Source organism: Diabrotica virgifera, chromosome 7, assembly GCF_917563875.1.
Source record: "Diabrotica virgifera virgifera chromosome 7, PGI_DIABVI_V3a".
Lineage (NCBI taxonomy): Eukaryota > Metazoa > Arthropoda > Insecta > Coleoptera > Chrysomelidae > Diabrotica > Diabrotica virgifera.
Genome location: NC_065449.1, coordinates 71755061 through 71769323, shown reverse-complemented (window position 1 = coordinate 71769323; position 14263 = coordinate 71755061). Strand labels below are relative to the sequence as shown.

Genomic DNA, 14263 nt, shown 5'->3' with positions numbered 1-14263 from the left:
TGTCGAATTTTTGCGTTTTGAAGTTTCTTTATAGTACACAAACAGTTGTTTTCACAACTAATTTTATATTGGGCTTTGAAATTTTAAGGTAAATAATTATATTTTGGCAATTAATATTTAAAACATACAAAGCTAACGTCATTCACACAGTAAAGAAATGATTGTGTTTAGATTTCCGTCAAAGTGAATAAAATAACAAAAATAAAATATGTTATTGATTTTTTTTTATAAATTGTTTATTTATTTATTATTAAATAATAATAAACGAATTTATTAAGCTACTTCAAATGGAGCTGTAATTCTGCACAAAAATTTTGAAGCAAAACTTACATTTGACATTCTATATATTTGATAATGTCAACTTTTAAAATAAAACCTGTAATTGGAACAGTAGCCACTTTCTGTCAGTTGTTCTTACGTGAAATAAATTTCCGACGTATTTCGTATGCTTTAAATTAATGATGTCGCACGGGTAAAGACTCGCGGACTCAACTGTACAGCAGTCATATTTATAGATAAAATTACCCTTTAAATCGCATCCGTAATGTTTAGAACATCAGCTTTTTTGGCGTGAATTATTTTTTGCGATTTGTTTCTGGAAGATAAAAATGAAAAACCAAAAACTCTTATTTGAATTTTTTGCGTAAGTTTTGTCATTATGTGACCTAGTAACCTAGTTTGTAGATAATTTTATTAACTACAACTTGGCCATTTAACTTTTCTCTACTGGACTTGTGGACCTCAGTTCGTCCATAAATTACCTATCCCTTAATTTTTGTTCCAATCTCTTCATTTTACAATGGATTCCATCCTGTTACTATTTTTTTTTCTCCTTTTACCATTTTCAACTGCTTTGTCCCTGGTATATAAACAAGTGGATAAAATTAATATTAATGCGATTGGACCAATGTTTTAAATTATTTTTTTTAATGTATTTTATTTATTTAAATAATTCTTATATTATTGGCCCTGGTCTATTATTTGTTATACTTGACAGTCATATCCTTGACGGTCTGTAACGATTTCTATATATTATATTACTTGGTAAATTACCAGTTATAGGTATATTTAAGTTGTGTATAGTATAAATAAAAATTATTCTATTGAAATTGGTACTGATTATCTAGGCACGCAGTTAATATGGTAATACGTATAGGAAAAAAAACAAGTTTATTATGTATATCTTATCAAATTAAAATATCATGAAATAGCTTTTAGTTCGGAGAAATAAGGAAACAAATATCCTGTTGGCTACACAACCCCCTCCAGGCCGAAACCAAATTTTTTGAGTAGTATGGACATCTATATTAATAACCTGTATGTTTCCTGCAGCCGATTTTGATGATATACATAGTTATAAACAAATGAAGATCAATAACCGGTAAATTTTCGCTTTTTTCGTCTATAACCAAAAGTTAAGTATTTTAACAAATTTGAGAGTGGGAAACTCATAAATCGTATAAAAAACTTCAATATGGCGTTTGCCGAATATATCTATCCTTATTGGTTGCTTAGAAAATTGCAAAATAAATCATAAATTTTGAGTTTTTATAAATATTCATAACTTATGTAAAAATTAACTTAGAACGTTCTTATTACACGAAATTTTGAGACTTCTGGTTCTTAAATTATATTCTAAATTTCAAAGCAATTAGTCAAATAGTTTAAAAGGTATTTAATTTGTTTATCCCAAATTATTTTTTTTGCAACGCTATAAGTCAGAAAATGATGAAGTTACAGTAATACTTTGGATAGTGTATGAAAGAAGAAAATTTATACTATTAATTTAATTAAAAAAAATGACAAAAAATAATTCTAAATACTGCAAAATTATTTTGGAAAAACATGTGAATTAAGAAAAGGGGGGCTAACTTCGTCTCTAATTGTCCTAGGACAATTGTTTTTCTTTCTAAATGTGTATAAAAATGTAGTCTTTCGAAATATGAAAAAATAATTTTTCTACGGGTAACGGTTAAAAAGTTATTATAATTGGTTTTAAGTAGGCAAAAAAATGGACGTGTGTTTGCAAAATAATTTTACACTGTTTGAAATTAATTTTTATCATTTTTTTTTAATTAATTTAATAGTATAAATGTTTTTCTTCCATAAACTGTCAGAAGTCTTACTGTAGCCTCATAATTTTCTGAAATTTGGGATAAACAAATTTAATAACTTTTAAACTATTGGACCAATTGCTTTGAAATTTAAAATATAACTTAAGCACCAGAAGTCTCAGCAATTCGTATAATAAGAAGGTTCTAAATTAATTTTTACATAAGCTATGAATATTAATTTATAAAAACTCAAAGTTTATGACAAAGTATTTTTCTAAAATTAAATCTGCAGCTTCCATAATTTTTTATTTATAACGCTAAAGTCACCCTTCTCACAAACATTGACGCACTGTAAACTAGCATATGGCGAAGTGCACGGTTGAGTTATTTTAATATAGTTAGAATAATTGAAATAAAAATATAATAAACAATATTTTAAATCTTTTTAAAGACTTTTCGTTAATAAACTGCTTTCTGGCTGCATCCCGTATCTCCGGATTTTACAATACATAATCACAAGAGAGTCTCTTTCGTCGTCTCTCTTGTGATTATATATTGTAAAGTTCGGAGATACGGGATGCAGCCAGAAAGCAGTTTATTAATGAAAAGTCTTAGAATTAAAATATTGTTTATTATATCTTTATTTCAATTATTCTAATTTTTTAAAAGGTAGTAAACTTTGTATCTGGGGCTTTTCGTTGTTTTCCTCGTAATACGAGAGATGTCGCTAAATTGCGTCTCAGAGGTGGGTTCATTGCATCGCGATGGTTTGCCTTAAATTGGCAGAATTGTTTGTATTTCCTTCGGAGTTGAGGCTTCTGAGCTTCACTGATGAGGCATAAGGATGCTGAAATAGCTATATGGAGATGGTGGTCCAACTCTGAATCAAATATAAACAAAACCTGGCTTGATCTTTTTTATCTTTTTCATTTTTACTCATTTTGAGTATTTAGAAACTGTCTTTCGGTCTTTTTCCTTGACAAAGGGAAGGTAAATGCGTGGCCTAAGCGTCCTCTATTTGCTTTCTCCTACTTTCGTCGTCTCTTGTGATTATATATTGTAAAATCCGGAGATACGGGATGCAGCCAGGAAGCAGTTTATTAACGAAAAGTCTTAGATTTAAAATATTGTTTATTATATTTTTATTTCAATTATTCTCATTTTTTAAAAGGTAGTAAACTTTGTATCTGGGGCTTTTCGTTGTTTTCCTCGTAATACGAGAGATGTCGCTAAATTGCGTCTCAGAGGTGGGTTCATTGCATCGCGATGGTTTGCCTTAAATTGGCAGAACTGTTTGTATTTCCTTCGGAGTTGATACTTCTGAGCTTCACTGATGAGGCATAGGGATGCTGAAATAGCTATATGGAGATGATGGTCCGACTCTGAATCAAATATAAACAAAACCTGCCTTGATCTTATTTATCTTCTTCATTTTTACTCATTTTGAGTATTTAGAAACTGTCTTTCGGTCCTTTTCCTTGACGAAGGGAAGGTAAATGCGTGGCCAAAGCGTCCTCTATTTGCTTTCTCCTACTTCCGTCGTCTCTTGTGATTATATATTGTAAAATCCGGAGATACGGGATGCAGCCAGAAAGCAGTTTATTAACGAAAAGTCTTTAAAAAGATTTAAAATATTGTTTATTATATTTATATTTCAATTATTCTAATTATATTAAAATAACTCAACCGTGCACTTCGCCATATGCTAGTTTACAGTGCGCCAATGTTTGTGAGAAGGGTGACTTTAGCGTTGCAAATAAAAAATTATGGAAGCTGCAGATTTAATTTTAGAAAAATCTTTATGTAAAATTATTTTTGTAAAATTTTATGAAGTTTTCAATGGTCAAGTCGGTTTTTTTCTTAAATATATATTTTCGGAGTTATTTAAAAAAATATCTAATTTCGCAGTTCATTTGTTTATTAAAAAAGGAAGCACCCACTTCTCGAGTAGAACTTTTTGATATATTGTTTATTAAACATTTCTTAATGAACATACAAAAAGTTCTATCTTGTTTGATTTTTTCCGAAGTGAAAATCTATATGCACTCTCCTAATTGGTATTGATTAATATACACAAGTTTAACGAGTTGAATAAAATAATAGATAACAGTACTGAATTGCTTCTTTGTAAGTATTATTTGCTCAATTATGTTTTGTAAACAGCAAAAGAAAATGTCACACTATTTAGTTTTAATTTTTTAAACCAATATAATTATACCCCTTCTGTGGCTCAGTGGTAAGAGCGCCTACCTTTGGATTGAAAGGTCCGAATGCTCGTGACTTCGAATCTCACCAGGGCCAGAAATTTTTCGTATATTAATAATTAATAAATGAAAATAGATTATGTCCTTGTGGGATCGGTACTCACCGGAGGGACCGCAGACGTTCAGATACAATTAGCCTCTCTTTGCAAAGACAATGACGTCGACTTTGCAAAGTAACAAGACACTTACTCAACACACACTGCACATGACACTAGGTACCTACCTGCAAAAATTCACCGTACCAACCATGCCAATGGCCATTAGTTGTCGAGGCATTAGCTAAATAAAAAAAAAACAATATAATAATATTATGCATATTATTTATTTCTAAAAATTTCGCACTGGCAGTTACTAGGGCGGTCCGATAAGTACTTAGCCTTTAAAAGTAAAACGAAAATTTTTGAAAATGGCGAATTTATTTCTGAACGTAGACTCCTTTGACCCCGATACACTTACACCAACTTTTTCTCGTCTGAAAAATACCTTTTCTCGAGGTCTGCAAAGTAGGCTTTGCAGACCTTTGGCTTTCTGCCCGGCGAGTGACTTTTTCAAGTTTGGAAAAAGAAATCATACAGGCCCAAATCTGGAGAATACGTTGGATCGAACAGCAGTTTATAGCCAAATTCGACTAATTTGGCAATGTCGATGGCGGAGGTGTAAGCCGGAGTGTTGTCATGGTGGAACAGTATTTTTTTTCTTTCTCAATTGGGGCTGCTCTTGCTCAGTGGCGGATCTAGAAATTTTTTTGGGGGGGGCCATGGGTTTTGAGGGTGATTTAATTACTTTTCTCTGATGCAAGGTCACTTAGTCTTACCAACCCTAGGATAAGTGGGTTTACAATTATGGGGGGTCATGACCCCCGTGACACCCCCCTGGATCCACCAGTGACTCTTGCTGAAATTCGGCGTAGAATCAGGCTAATAATGCGCCATAGTCAAGCCCTGTGATCGTTTTGCCCTTTTTCAGGAAGTGGATATAGATCATCATCATCCAGCTCTTTGCGTCCACTGCTGGACATAGGCCTCCCTCATTTTTGTCCATTGTGCTCTATTTTGAGTACTTTGCATCCAATTTCTTAACATTTTCTTGAGATCGTCAGTTCAACGAGTAGGTGGTCTTCCTCTACTTCTTTTGTCTAATCTCGGCGTCGACTCAAGTAATCTCTTCGTTCACCTCTTATCACTGATTCGGGCGACGTGTCCGGTCCAGTTCCATTTCAGGGTGGCAATTCGGGAAATTACATCGGTAACTCCTGTTCTTCGTCTTAAGTCTTCATTTCTAACTCGGTCACGAAGCGATATACTAAGCATTAACCTTTCCATTTTCCTCTGAGCTATTTGCAGCATTTTAGAAGCTGTAGCTGTCAATGTCAAAGTTTTGGCACCATAAGTCATCACGGGCAACACATATTGGTCAAATGTTTTAGATGTTAAAGAAATTGGTATATCGCTTTTAAAGATATCTTTGAGATTTCCATAGGCTGCCCATGCTAGGTTTATTCGTCTTCGTAGTTCGTATGTTTGGTTGTCTCCTGTGATCTTTATTTTGTGTCCAACATATATGTATTTTTCCACTAGCTCTACTTTGTTGTCTCGAATATTGATATTTTTGCTAGGTACTAGGTTTGTCATGAATTTTGTTTTGGATATGTTTATTTTAAGACCTACACTGGCACACACTAACTGAAGTTCATGAAGCATTGTACATATCTCCTTGAGGTTGTCAGAGAATAAAACTATGTCGTCTGCGAATTTCAAATTTGTTAATCTTCTACCGTCAATATTTTGGCCTCGCTCGTCCCAGTTAAGTTTTTTACAAGCATATTATTCTATTACTGCGGTAAACAGTTTAGGCGATAAGGTATCGCCCTGTCGGACTCCTCTGCCGATTGAGATATGGTCCGTGATTTTAGGTAGTTTCACCGACATAGTTGCGTTCTTGTATGTATTGTAAATTAACTTTGTGTATCGGTAGTCAATGCGGCATGCTTGTAGTGCTTCCAGAATTTTGACAAATACTACCGTGTCAAAGACTTTATGGAAATCTATAAAAGCCAAAACGAGTGGTTGGCTATATTCGATAGTCTTTTCTATTACTGTTTTAATGCTCTGTAGGTGATCATTTGTTACAAATCCGGTACGAAATCCCGCTTGCTCCATTTGCTGGTGGAAATCAAGTTTTTTCTCAAGACTATTCGTTACTATTCTTGTAAGGAGTTTGTATAAGAGACTAAGACGGCTTATAGGTCTGTAGTTTGCTAATTCATGGAGATCTCCTTTTTTGTACAATATAATTACATTACTTCAGCATTGTGCTATTTGTCGGGTATATTACTATCCAAAAGGCACATGTTAAAAGGTTTTTTATTTTCTTAAGTAGAAAAATGCCTCCAATTTTTATTGCATCAGTAACTACACAATCTTCGCCTGGAGATTTGTTATTCTTAGCTTCCCTTAGGACTAGTTTTATTTCATCTATTGCGATTTCCGGTAGTAGTTCTGATCAAGGATATAGATCACACCTTTTAAATCCCATAAAATGGTGGTCATCTCCTTTCCGGCCTAGTGGAGAGTCTTCGCCCTCCTCGGAGCACGTTCGAGGGGTGAAGTCCACTGCATCGACTGTTCCTTGGACTCTGGTGTATACCAGTTGAACTATGTTTCGTTGACGGAAATGAAACAACGTAACAACTCATTTGGATTACACTTGCCAAAGCATCAGATACTGTTCTGAAGTGGTCGCCTGGTTGCGTTTATTGTTTGAAGTTAAAAAATGCGGCAGGCATCGCCCCGACAGCTTTTTCATGCCCAAAATTTCATGCAGCATATGACCAACGAGATCTTTTGAGATGTGTGCTGGCTCAGCTATCTCACTCATCTGCAGGCGGCGGTCTACCAATACGAGATCCTAGATTTATTTTACGTCATCTTTAGTGGTAGCTTTTTTGGGAAAGCTGGGTCTAAAACCGACGTGCCACCACGTTGAAACTCGTTAAACCATTATTTGACGGTTTCCGTCGAAGAAGAAGAGTCACTGTTTGCAGCATTCAAGCGCTTTTTAATTTCGTTGCAGGATTACCCATCTAAAAATAAGAGTCGATTACCCACTGATATTGCTCTTTTTTATTTTTCTAAAATCCCCAAACACGCCCGCTTACACACGCGGTCGAAACAAACCTACGAGTTCGATTTGGCTGACATTTTGACATAGGCCGTCTACAATCGTGGTCTACAATATAGCCCGATCAAAGAACAATCTGACCCCAAAAAAATAAAGGAAGGATGAAAATGTGGGAATAAGTAGTTAAAATTGTCTATTCTTATATAAGAAAAAGTGTTCAATTCTACATCCCCTCCATTTTACAAAAATGGAGGGGAATACTCCCCTCTCGAAGATGAAAATAATACTAAAAATACCAAATGACTAATTCTAAACAACTTTTCTTCTATAGAGTTTTTTCACTAAGTCAATACTTTTCGAGTTATTTGCGAGTGAATATGTTCATGTTTAACAAAATAAAACATGTTTTTGGACGGTTTCTCTGAGATAACTCAAAAAGTAAGTATTTTTGCGAAAAAAATATTGTTTGCAAAAATATAGCCCATAAAATTGATAAATTGAAAAAATTGTGTATACATGAGGTCTGTAGACACAGTAGAAGCAGAGTTGCAGCTAATGAAAAGTAGGTTCTTCACCGTCAAATTCCAAATCGAATATTCCAATGTGAAATAATACAAAAACGGAGCACTTTAAGGGGAAAATTTATTTTGACTTTTTTAAAGTGTTTTAAAAAAGGTTTATTTTTATTTCTTAAAGAAACTTTTAATATTAAAATTAAGTGAATTACGCTCAAAATATTGTTGGCCCCTTTTATTTTTTGGTAAAAAAATCGCGAAAATCACCCCCTAATTATCATCACATATAGATTTTAACATTACCACTTCACAAGTTATTTGTCTATGTATTGTTTTTTGCCTATGTATTTATTAAAACAATATTTTGAGCGTAACTCACTTTCTCTTAATATTACAACAAAAATAAACCTTTTTTTAAACACTTTAAAAAAGTTTTAATGAATTATCCCCGAAAACTGCTCCGTTTTTTGGTTATTTCGCATTGAAATATTCGATTTGGAATTTGACGAAGAAGAACCTACATTTCATTAGCTGCAAGTCTGCTTCTACTGGGTCTGCAGACCTCACGCATACACCATTTTTTTCAATTTTTTATAGTCTATATTTTTACTAAAAGAATATTTTTTTCGCTAAAATACTTCCTTTTTGAGTTATCTCCGAAAAACCGTCCAAAAACATTTTTTTGTTAAAAATGAACACATTCACTCGCAAATAACTCGAAAAGTATTGACTTAGTAAAAAAACTCTATATAACAAAAGTTACTTAGAGTTAGTCATTTTATCCAATTCCGGACATATTTTGAACATATACTTTTTCACCCCAGAGAAAAAATTTTCACCCCGTATTTTCCAATTTTTGTAAAATGGAGGGGATGTAGAATTGTAAACTTTTTCTTATATATTATAATAATGGATAATTTCAACTACCTATTCCCAAATTTTCATCCTTAATTAATTTTTTTGGAGGTTTTCGTAAAATTTTGCGTTCCCTGATCGGGCTAATAATGTATTACACGATGGTAAATTTTTCTAGCGACAGTGGCGCCATCTAACGGAGAGGCTAGTTACTTATCGCACCACCCACATATAGACATTATTCAATACATTTATTTAAGCTGTTACGTGTCCGTGTATCCATGGCAAGAAATTCGAAACTTTTGTGTACACTCCAGGCAAATCTTTTCTGCCACAAATGGTACTTCCAAATGAAATTATTCCCTCCTGATACCATTGAAGAATTTCTTTATTTGATCTTTTCATTAAGGGACCACCGCTGTCACCTGTAAAAATTTTAATTATAAATGAAAATCGGAAGCTTAAATTAGAGTAAGAATCTGACCGCAGAAACTTAGTTTTCAAGTTACTAGGAATTAAATTTGAAAATATAGTAAAGCATTACCTATTTTTCAAAGTATCTTTAAAATCAATTTTTATTTAAGTGAATTAGGGGAATGCATATAGATTTTCTCATCGGAAAAAATCAAACAAGGTAGAACTCTTTGTAATTTCATTAAGAAGTGTTTAATAAACAACATATCAAAAAGTTCTACTCGAGAAGTGGGTGCTTCATTTTTTACTAAAGCAATGAACTGCGAAATTAAATGTTTTTTTAAATAACTCCGAAAATGTAAATTGTAGAAATAAACTGACTTGACCGTTGAAATATTTAGAAAATTAAAAAAAAAACCCTATAAAGATTTTTCTAAAGTTAAATCTGTAGAAAAAATTCAAAAAATAAAATTTTCAATCTAATAGCACATAAAACAACATCCAAAAATATCATTCTACATCCTACCAGACTGAAAACAATGGGAAACTTCTCTGGTAACACCTCCGAGGCTTCTACAATTTGCAAGTCATAACGGATGCTGAGACTAAGGAAGATGGGGGAATTTTACAATTTATAATTCACGTCCCATCTGCTCAGCGTGGTAAAGTTCCAACGAGAATGGTTCCCTTTACCGCGCTGAGCAGATGGGACGCGAATTAAAATTTGTAAAATTCCCTCATCTTCCTTAGTCTCAGCATCCGTTATGGCTTGCAAATTGTAGAAGCCTCGGAGGTGTTACCAGAGAAGGTTCCCATTGTTTTCAGTCTGGTAGGATCTGGAATAACATTTTTGGATGTTGTTTTATATGCTATTAGATTGAAAACTTAGTTTTTTGATAGCAGTTGCTGCTAGGGCATCCCTGCCATTTCGTTCGTTGCAATCCGTGACTGCACGCCGGGGTTTGTCCTAGTTGGGTCAGAGAGAGACTAATAAGTTTCGAAACCGGTAGAGGTGCTTCCTGCACTCTCTGATTGAACTGGAATAATGATGCGGATGTAGTTTTATGTTGCAACGAAATTTAAAATGGTTATTTATTTTTGATTAAATCTGTAGCTTCTATAATTTTTTATTTATAACGCTAAAGTCACCCTTCTCGCAAACACTGGCGCAATGTAAACTAGCGTACGGCGAAGTGCACGGTTGAGTTATTTTAATGTAATTCTTTAACTAATGGATCAAATGAAATTTTATAAATTGATCGTGAAAGAAAAATAGTTTAGCTATCTTGCGGTTGTAATAAAAAGAAATAAAATGAATGGGCATAAGTATGGTGTGGGCGGAAAGTGAGACTTACATGAATTTGGTTTAAAAATGATTTAAAAATGTGTAACTAATACAATGTTTCTTATAAAGCTCTCAATTTTGCACAGCTTGCCTTTCAGACATTTTAATAAACGACGTTTCTCTCAAAAAAAATATCAAAAATTTAATTCAAATGATACGCGATGTCTCACAAAATGTAATTTTTGAAAACTTCGTAGTTTTAGAGAATTACCACCAATTTAAGACCGAATTACTCAAGTTTGAACAAATTTATTACAGTTCTATAGGTGCTTTTTTAAAGCTTAGGGTGTAATCTTTAAAATTCACTAAATTATTTTATTTTAGAAATGAAATAAACTATTTCTTTTTGAGAAAATTAAGAAAGATAACAAAAATGTAATACAAAAACCGAAAATTTCCATTTAAAAAAATGTTTATACAAAGTGATCAAAACTTTTTTCTATAAAACTTACCTAAAATACATTTAATAATAAGCTTCAACAATAATAAATGTTCAACAAAAAATTTTTTTTTAGCTCACAGTATGTCTGCGTAACTTGAGACCTATTGATAACTTTTTTATTATCAGTTTTACGAAAAAAAGTTATTCCCAATAAAATATTCTGCATTGTATATAATCTAAGATGCAACCATCAAGTGTCAAATTTTATTAATTTTATACGAGGTATGTCAAAAAATATGAATTTCACTCAAGAGTAAAGTACCTTTATATTTCACAACATCGAAAATTGTTATTAAGAAAAGTTGTTTGGAATTAAAAATATGTTTCAGTGTTCAATTACATCCTTCTAATTAAAATATTGTGAATAATAAAGGCACTTAACTCTTAAGTAAAATTCATACTTTTTACATACCTCGTATAAAATTGCAAAAGTTTGATATATGTTAGTTGTATCTTAGATTTTAGACCAGGTGGAGCATTTTAAGAAGAATAACTTTTTTTCGTAAAATTGATAATAACCTAGTTATCATAATTGTAATAAAATGATGATGGGTATCCGTAATTTGAGAAAAAATTTAAAAAACATTTTTTTAACTTTTCATAATAGCTTTTTTTGCTATTCTGGGATATGAAGGTGCTTTACTCTTTAACGAAATTTATATTTTTGACATAACTCGTATAAAATTGATAAAATTTGATACATGACGATTGAGTTTTAAATTTTTGACTATCCAGAGCATTTTATGAAGAATAACATTTTTTTCGTAAAATTGATAATAAAAAAGTTTTGCATGTGGTTCCTAGCTACGCACACATACTGTATAAGAGCTTATGTATAAGAATTTTTAAATTGTAATGCCATATTCGGATTAAGCATGTTCAAAAACAAAATAGAAACATATTTGATCAAAGTAAAATGATGAATTTAACGATATTTTTAAAATTATTTATACAAAAAATTATTATTGTTTAAACAATTAATAAACAATTGGCAGCGAAATCTGCGAGTAGAACTTTTTACTTTAACATGTATATGAACCAACAAAACAAGTTTTAGAAAAATATAAGCTTGTTTGAATTTTTCCGAAACTGTTTTAGTTCTAATTGCACTCCCCTAAATATTCTGATGAAATTACAGAATACCAATTCGGCTTTAGAGTAGGTCTATCAACAAAAACTACGTTTACAGAATTCGTCACATATATAACACATAATTTAGACACAAAAATTTCTCTTGGTATTTTTCTTGATGTTTAGAAAGCTCAGGTATGGCATGCTGGACTGACAAAGAAACTGCTGAACATCCTTATGAACATCGGTATGCAAACCCCAGTTATAAGACTAATGCATTCATATCTCTCTGGTCGCACGGTTACGGTTAAGCTCAAAAACAATAACAAATACTACATACTCAAATTACATAAATCGTCAATATAAATAAAAACTAATGAAATATAACAAAAACAATCTATTGCAAAATTTAAATAAATTACAAATTGTATAATCAACTTATGGAACTAATAAGCAAAATAACAAACTAAACGAACAGCAAACTAAGATATGGTGTATCTATGAGATCCGTAGATCCAGTACAAGCAGAGTTGTAGTTAATGAACAATAGGTTTTTATCCGTGAAATTCCAAATCGAATATACCAACGCGAAATAACCAAAAAATAAAGCAGTTTTCAGAGAAAACTCGTCACAACTTTTTTAAAGTGTTAACCTTCGGATGACGAAGCGGGGGAAATTGTGACCCCAGCGTAAGTTTTTCTTTCATAAATTCAAAAGTATTTTCAATTTTTAACTCATTATTTTTTTATTTTACTTTAATATCATTCAAGATATCCTCATATTTTGAAATAAAAAAAATTCCCTATATTTTACGAATAAAAAATATATTCTGAAGTTGATGTTTAGTAAAATACCGTCTATTATGTGTAATTCCAAATAGTTTTACGCTAATAACGTCGACTTTGCAAAGTAACAAGACACTTACTCAACATACACACTACACACGACACTAATACTCATGTTGTGACTGGCTAAATGAGATAAAGTCCATGCCATAAAAAAAATAAATAAAGAAAAACTTCATTTTTTATTAATTGTCATTTTTGACACTTTTGACCTGGGGTCATTCTTCCCCCCCTTGGTCATCCGTGTAACAAAAAAAGGTTGGTCATCGGAAGGTTAAAAAGGGATCACCCAGGAAGAAAAAACATAGATTGTGAATCTAATAAATTTACCTTGACAAGAATCTTTTCCTTCTTCTCCTCCGGCGCATATTTGATTGTCATTGAGTTTGACGTTCGTATTTTTAAAAAGTGCGGTACATTCGTCTTTGTTTCGAAAAGGGAGATCAACTTTGAGTTTCACATCGGAACGGCCATATCTAGTGTAGCCCCATCCCGATGTTATGAGTACATCATAACTTCCCAAGGATTCTTCATTTGGTTCAGGAAGACAAATAGGTCTAACTGAATCTATAAGAAATAAATAAATATATCAGTGTTTGAATTATATTGTAGTAAAGAAATTAAAATTACATTTTTTTTTATATATTTTATATTTTTTTAATTGTTCTATTTTAACCTATATTTAACCGGTAACTCTATTAATCAGAATTTTTTTTTTCAAAAAAGTGTTTTTGGTTTTAAGTTAGTGTAATTAAATCGATATAAAATATTACAACTGATCCTTAAAGGCAAAATAGAGGGCCGTAGAGGTATAGGAAGAAAGCAAGTTTCTTGGTTAAAAAACATTCGTGAATGGACTCAAATATCAAATGCAGGACAGTTATTCCATATTGCAGAAGATCGAGAAGCCTTCGCAATGGTTATCGCCAACGTCGGATAATTCTGATATGGCACGTGAAGAAGAAGAATTAAAACAAAAATGACCGAAAATATGAATTTATTTATATAATATCTATATAGAAAGACTACTGGTGCATTTATGCACATTGCATAAAAATATTTTGGAAGTCATAGACATTTAAAAAAATATTTCAACATTTAATTTTATTGACTTCAGTTCATAACATTGTTTAAATCTAGATACATGTAGGTGAGCATAACATTTAACGCACATGTATATTATACAGTGTGAAAGGCATTTATGAAATAAAATTATTTCTCTCCTTCAAAAAATTATAAAAAAAACGTTGAGACCCGTCGATTTATACAGGCTGTTTCATTGGAAAAGTAACATACGATAACTGTAGAAACAGGATACTTAGGCGGTCCCAAAAATA

At 32.0% G+C, this 14263-nt stretch overlaps 1 protein-coding gene across 1 annotated transcript in view; it reads right to left on the bottom strand.

The window, feature by feature from the left end:
* Positions 1-4621: 4621 nt before the first annotated feature.
* LOC114330413 (phenoloxidase-activating factor 1-like) overlaps positions 4622-14263 on the bottom strand; it is a 54763-nt gene continuing 45121 nt past the window's right edge. Inside the window, exons 5-6 of the mRNA XM_028279754.2 lie at positions 13257-13493; positions 4622-9233 (exon numbers count right to left, since the gene is read on the bottom strand). Coding sequence (XP_028135555.2) covers positions 9064-9233; positions 13257-13493 — 407 coding nt within the window. The 3' untranslated portion in view covers positions 4622-9063. The remainder of the gene's footprint in view (positions 9234-13256; positions 13494-14263) is intronic.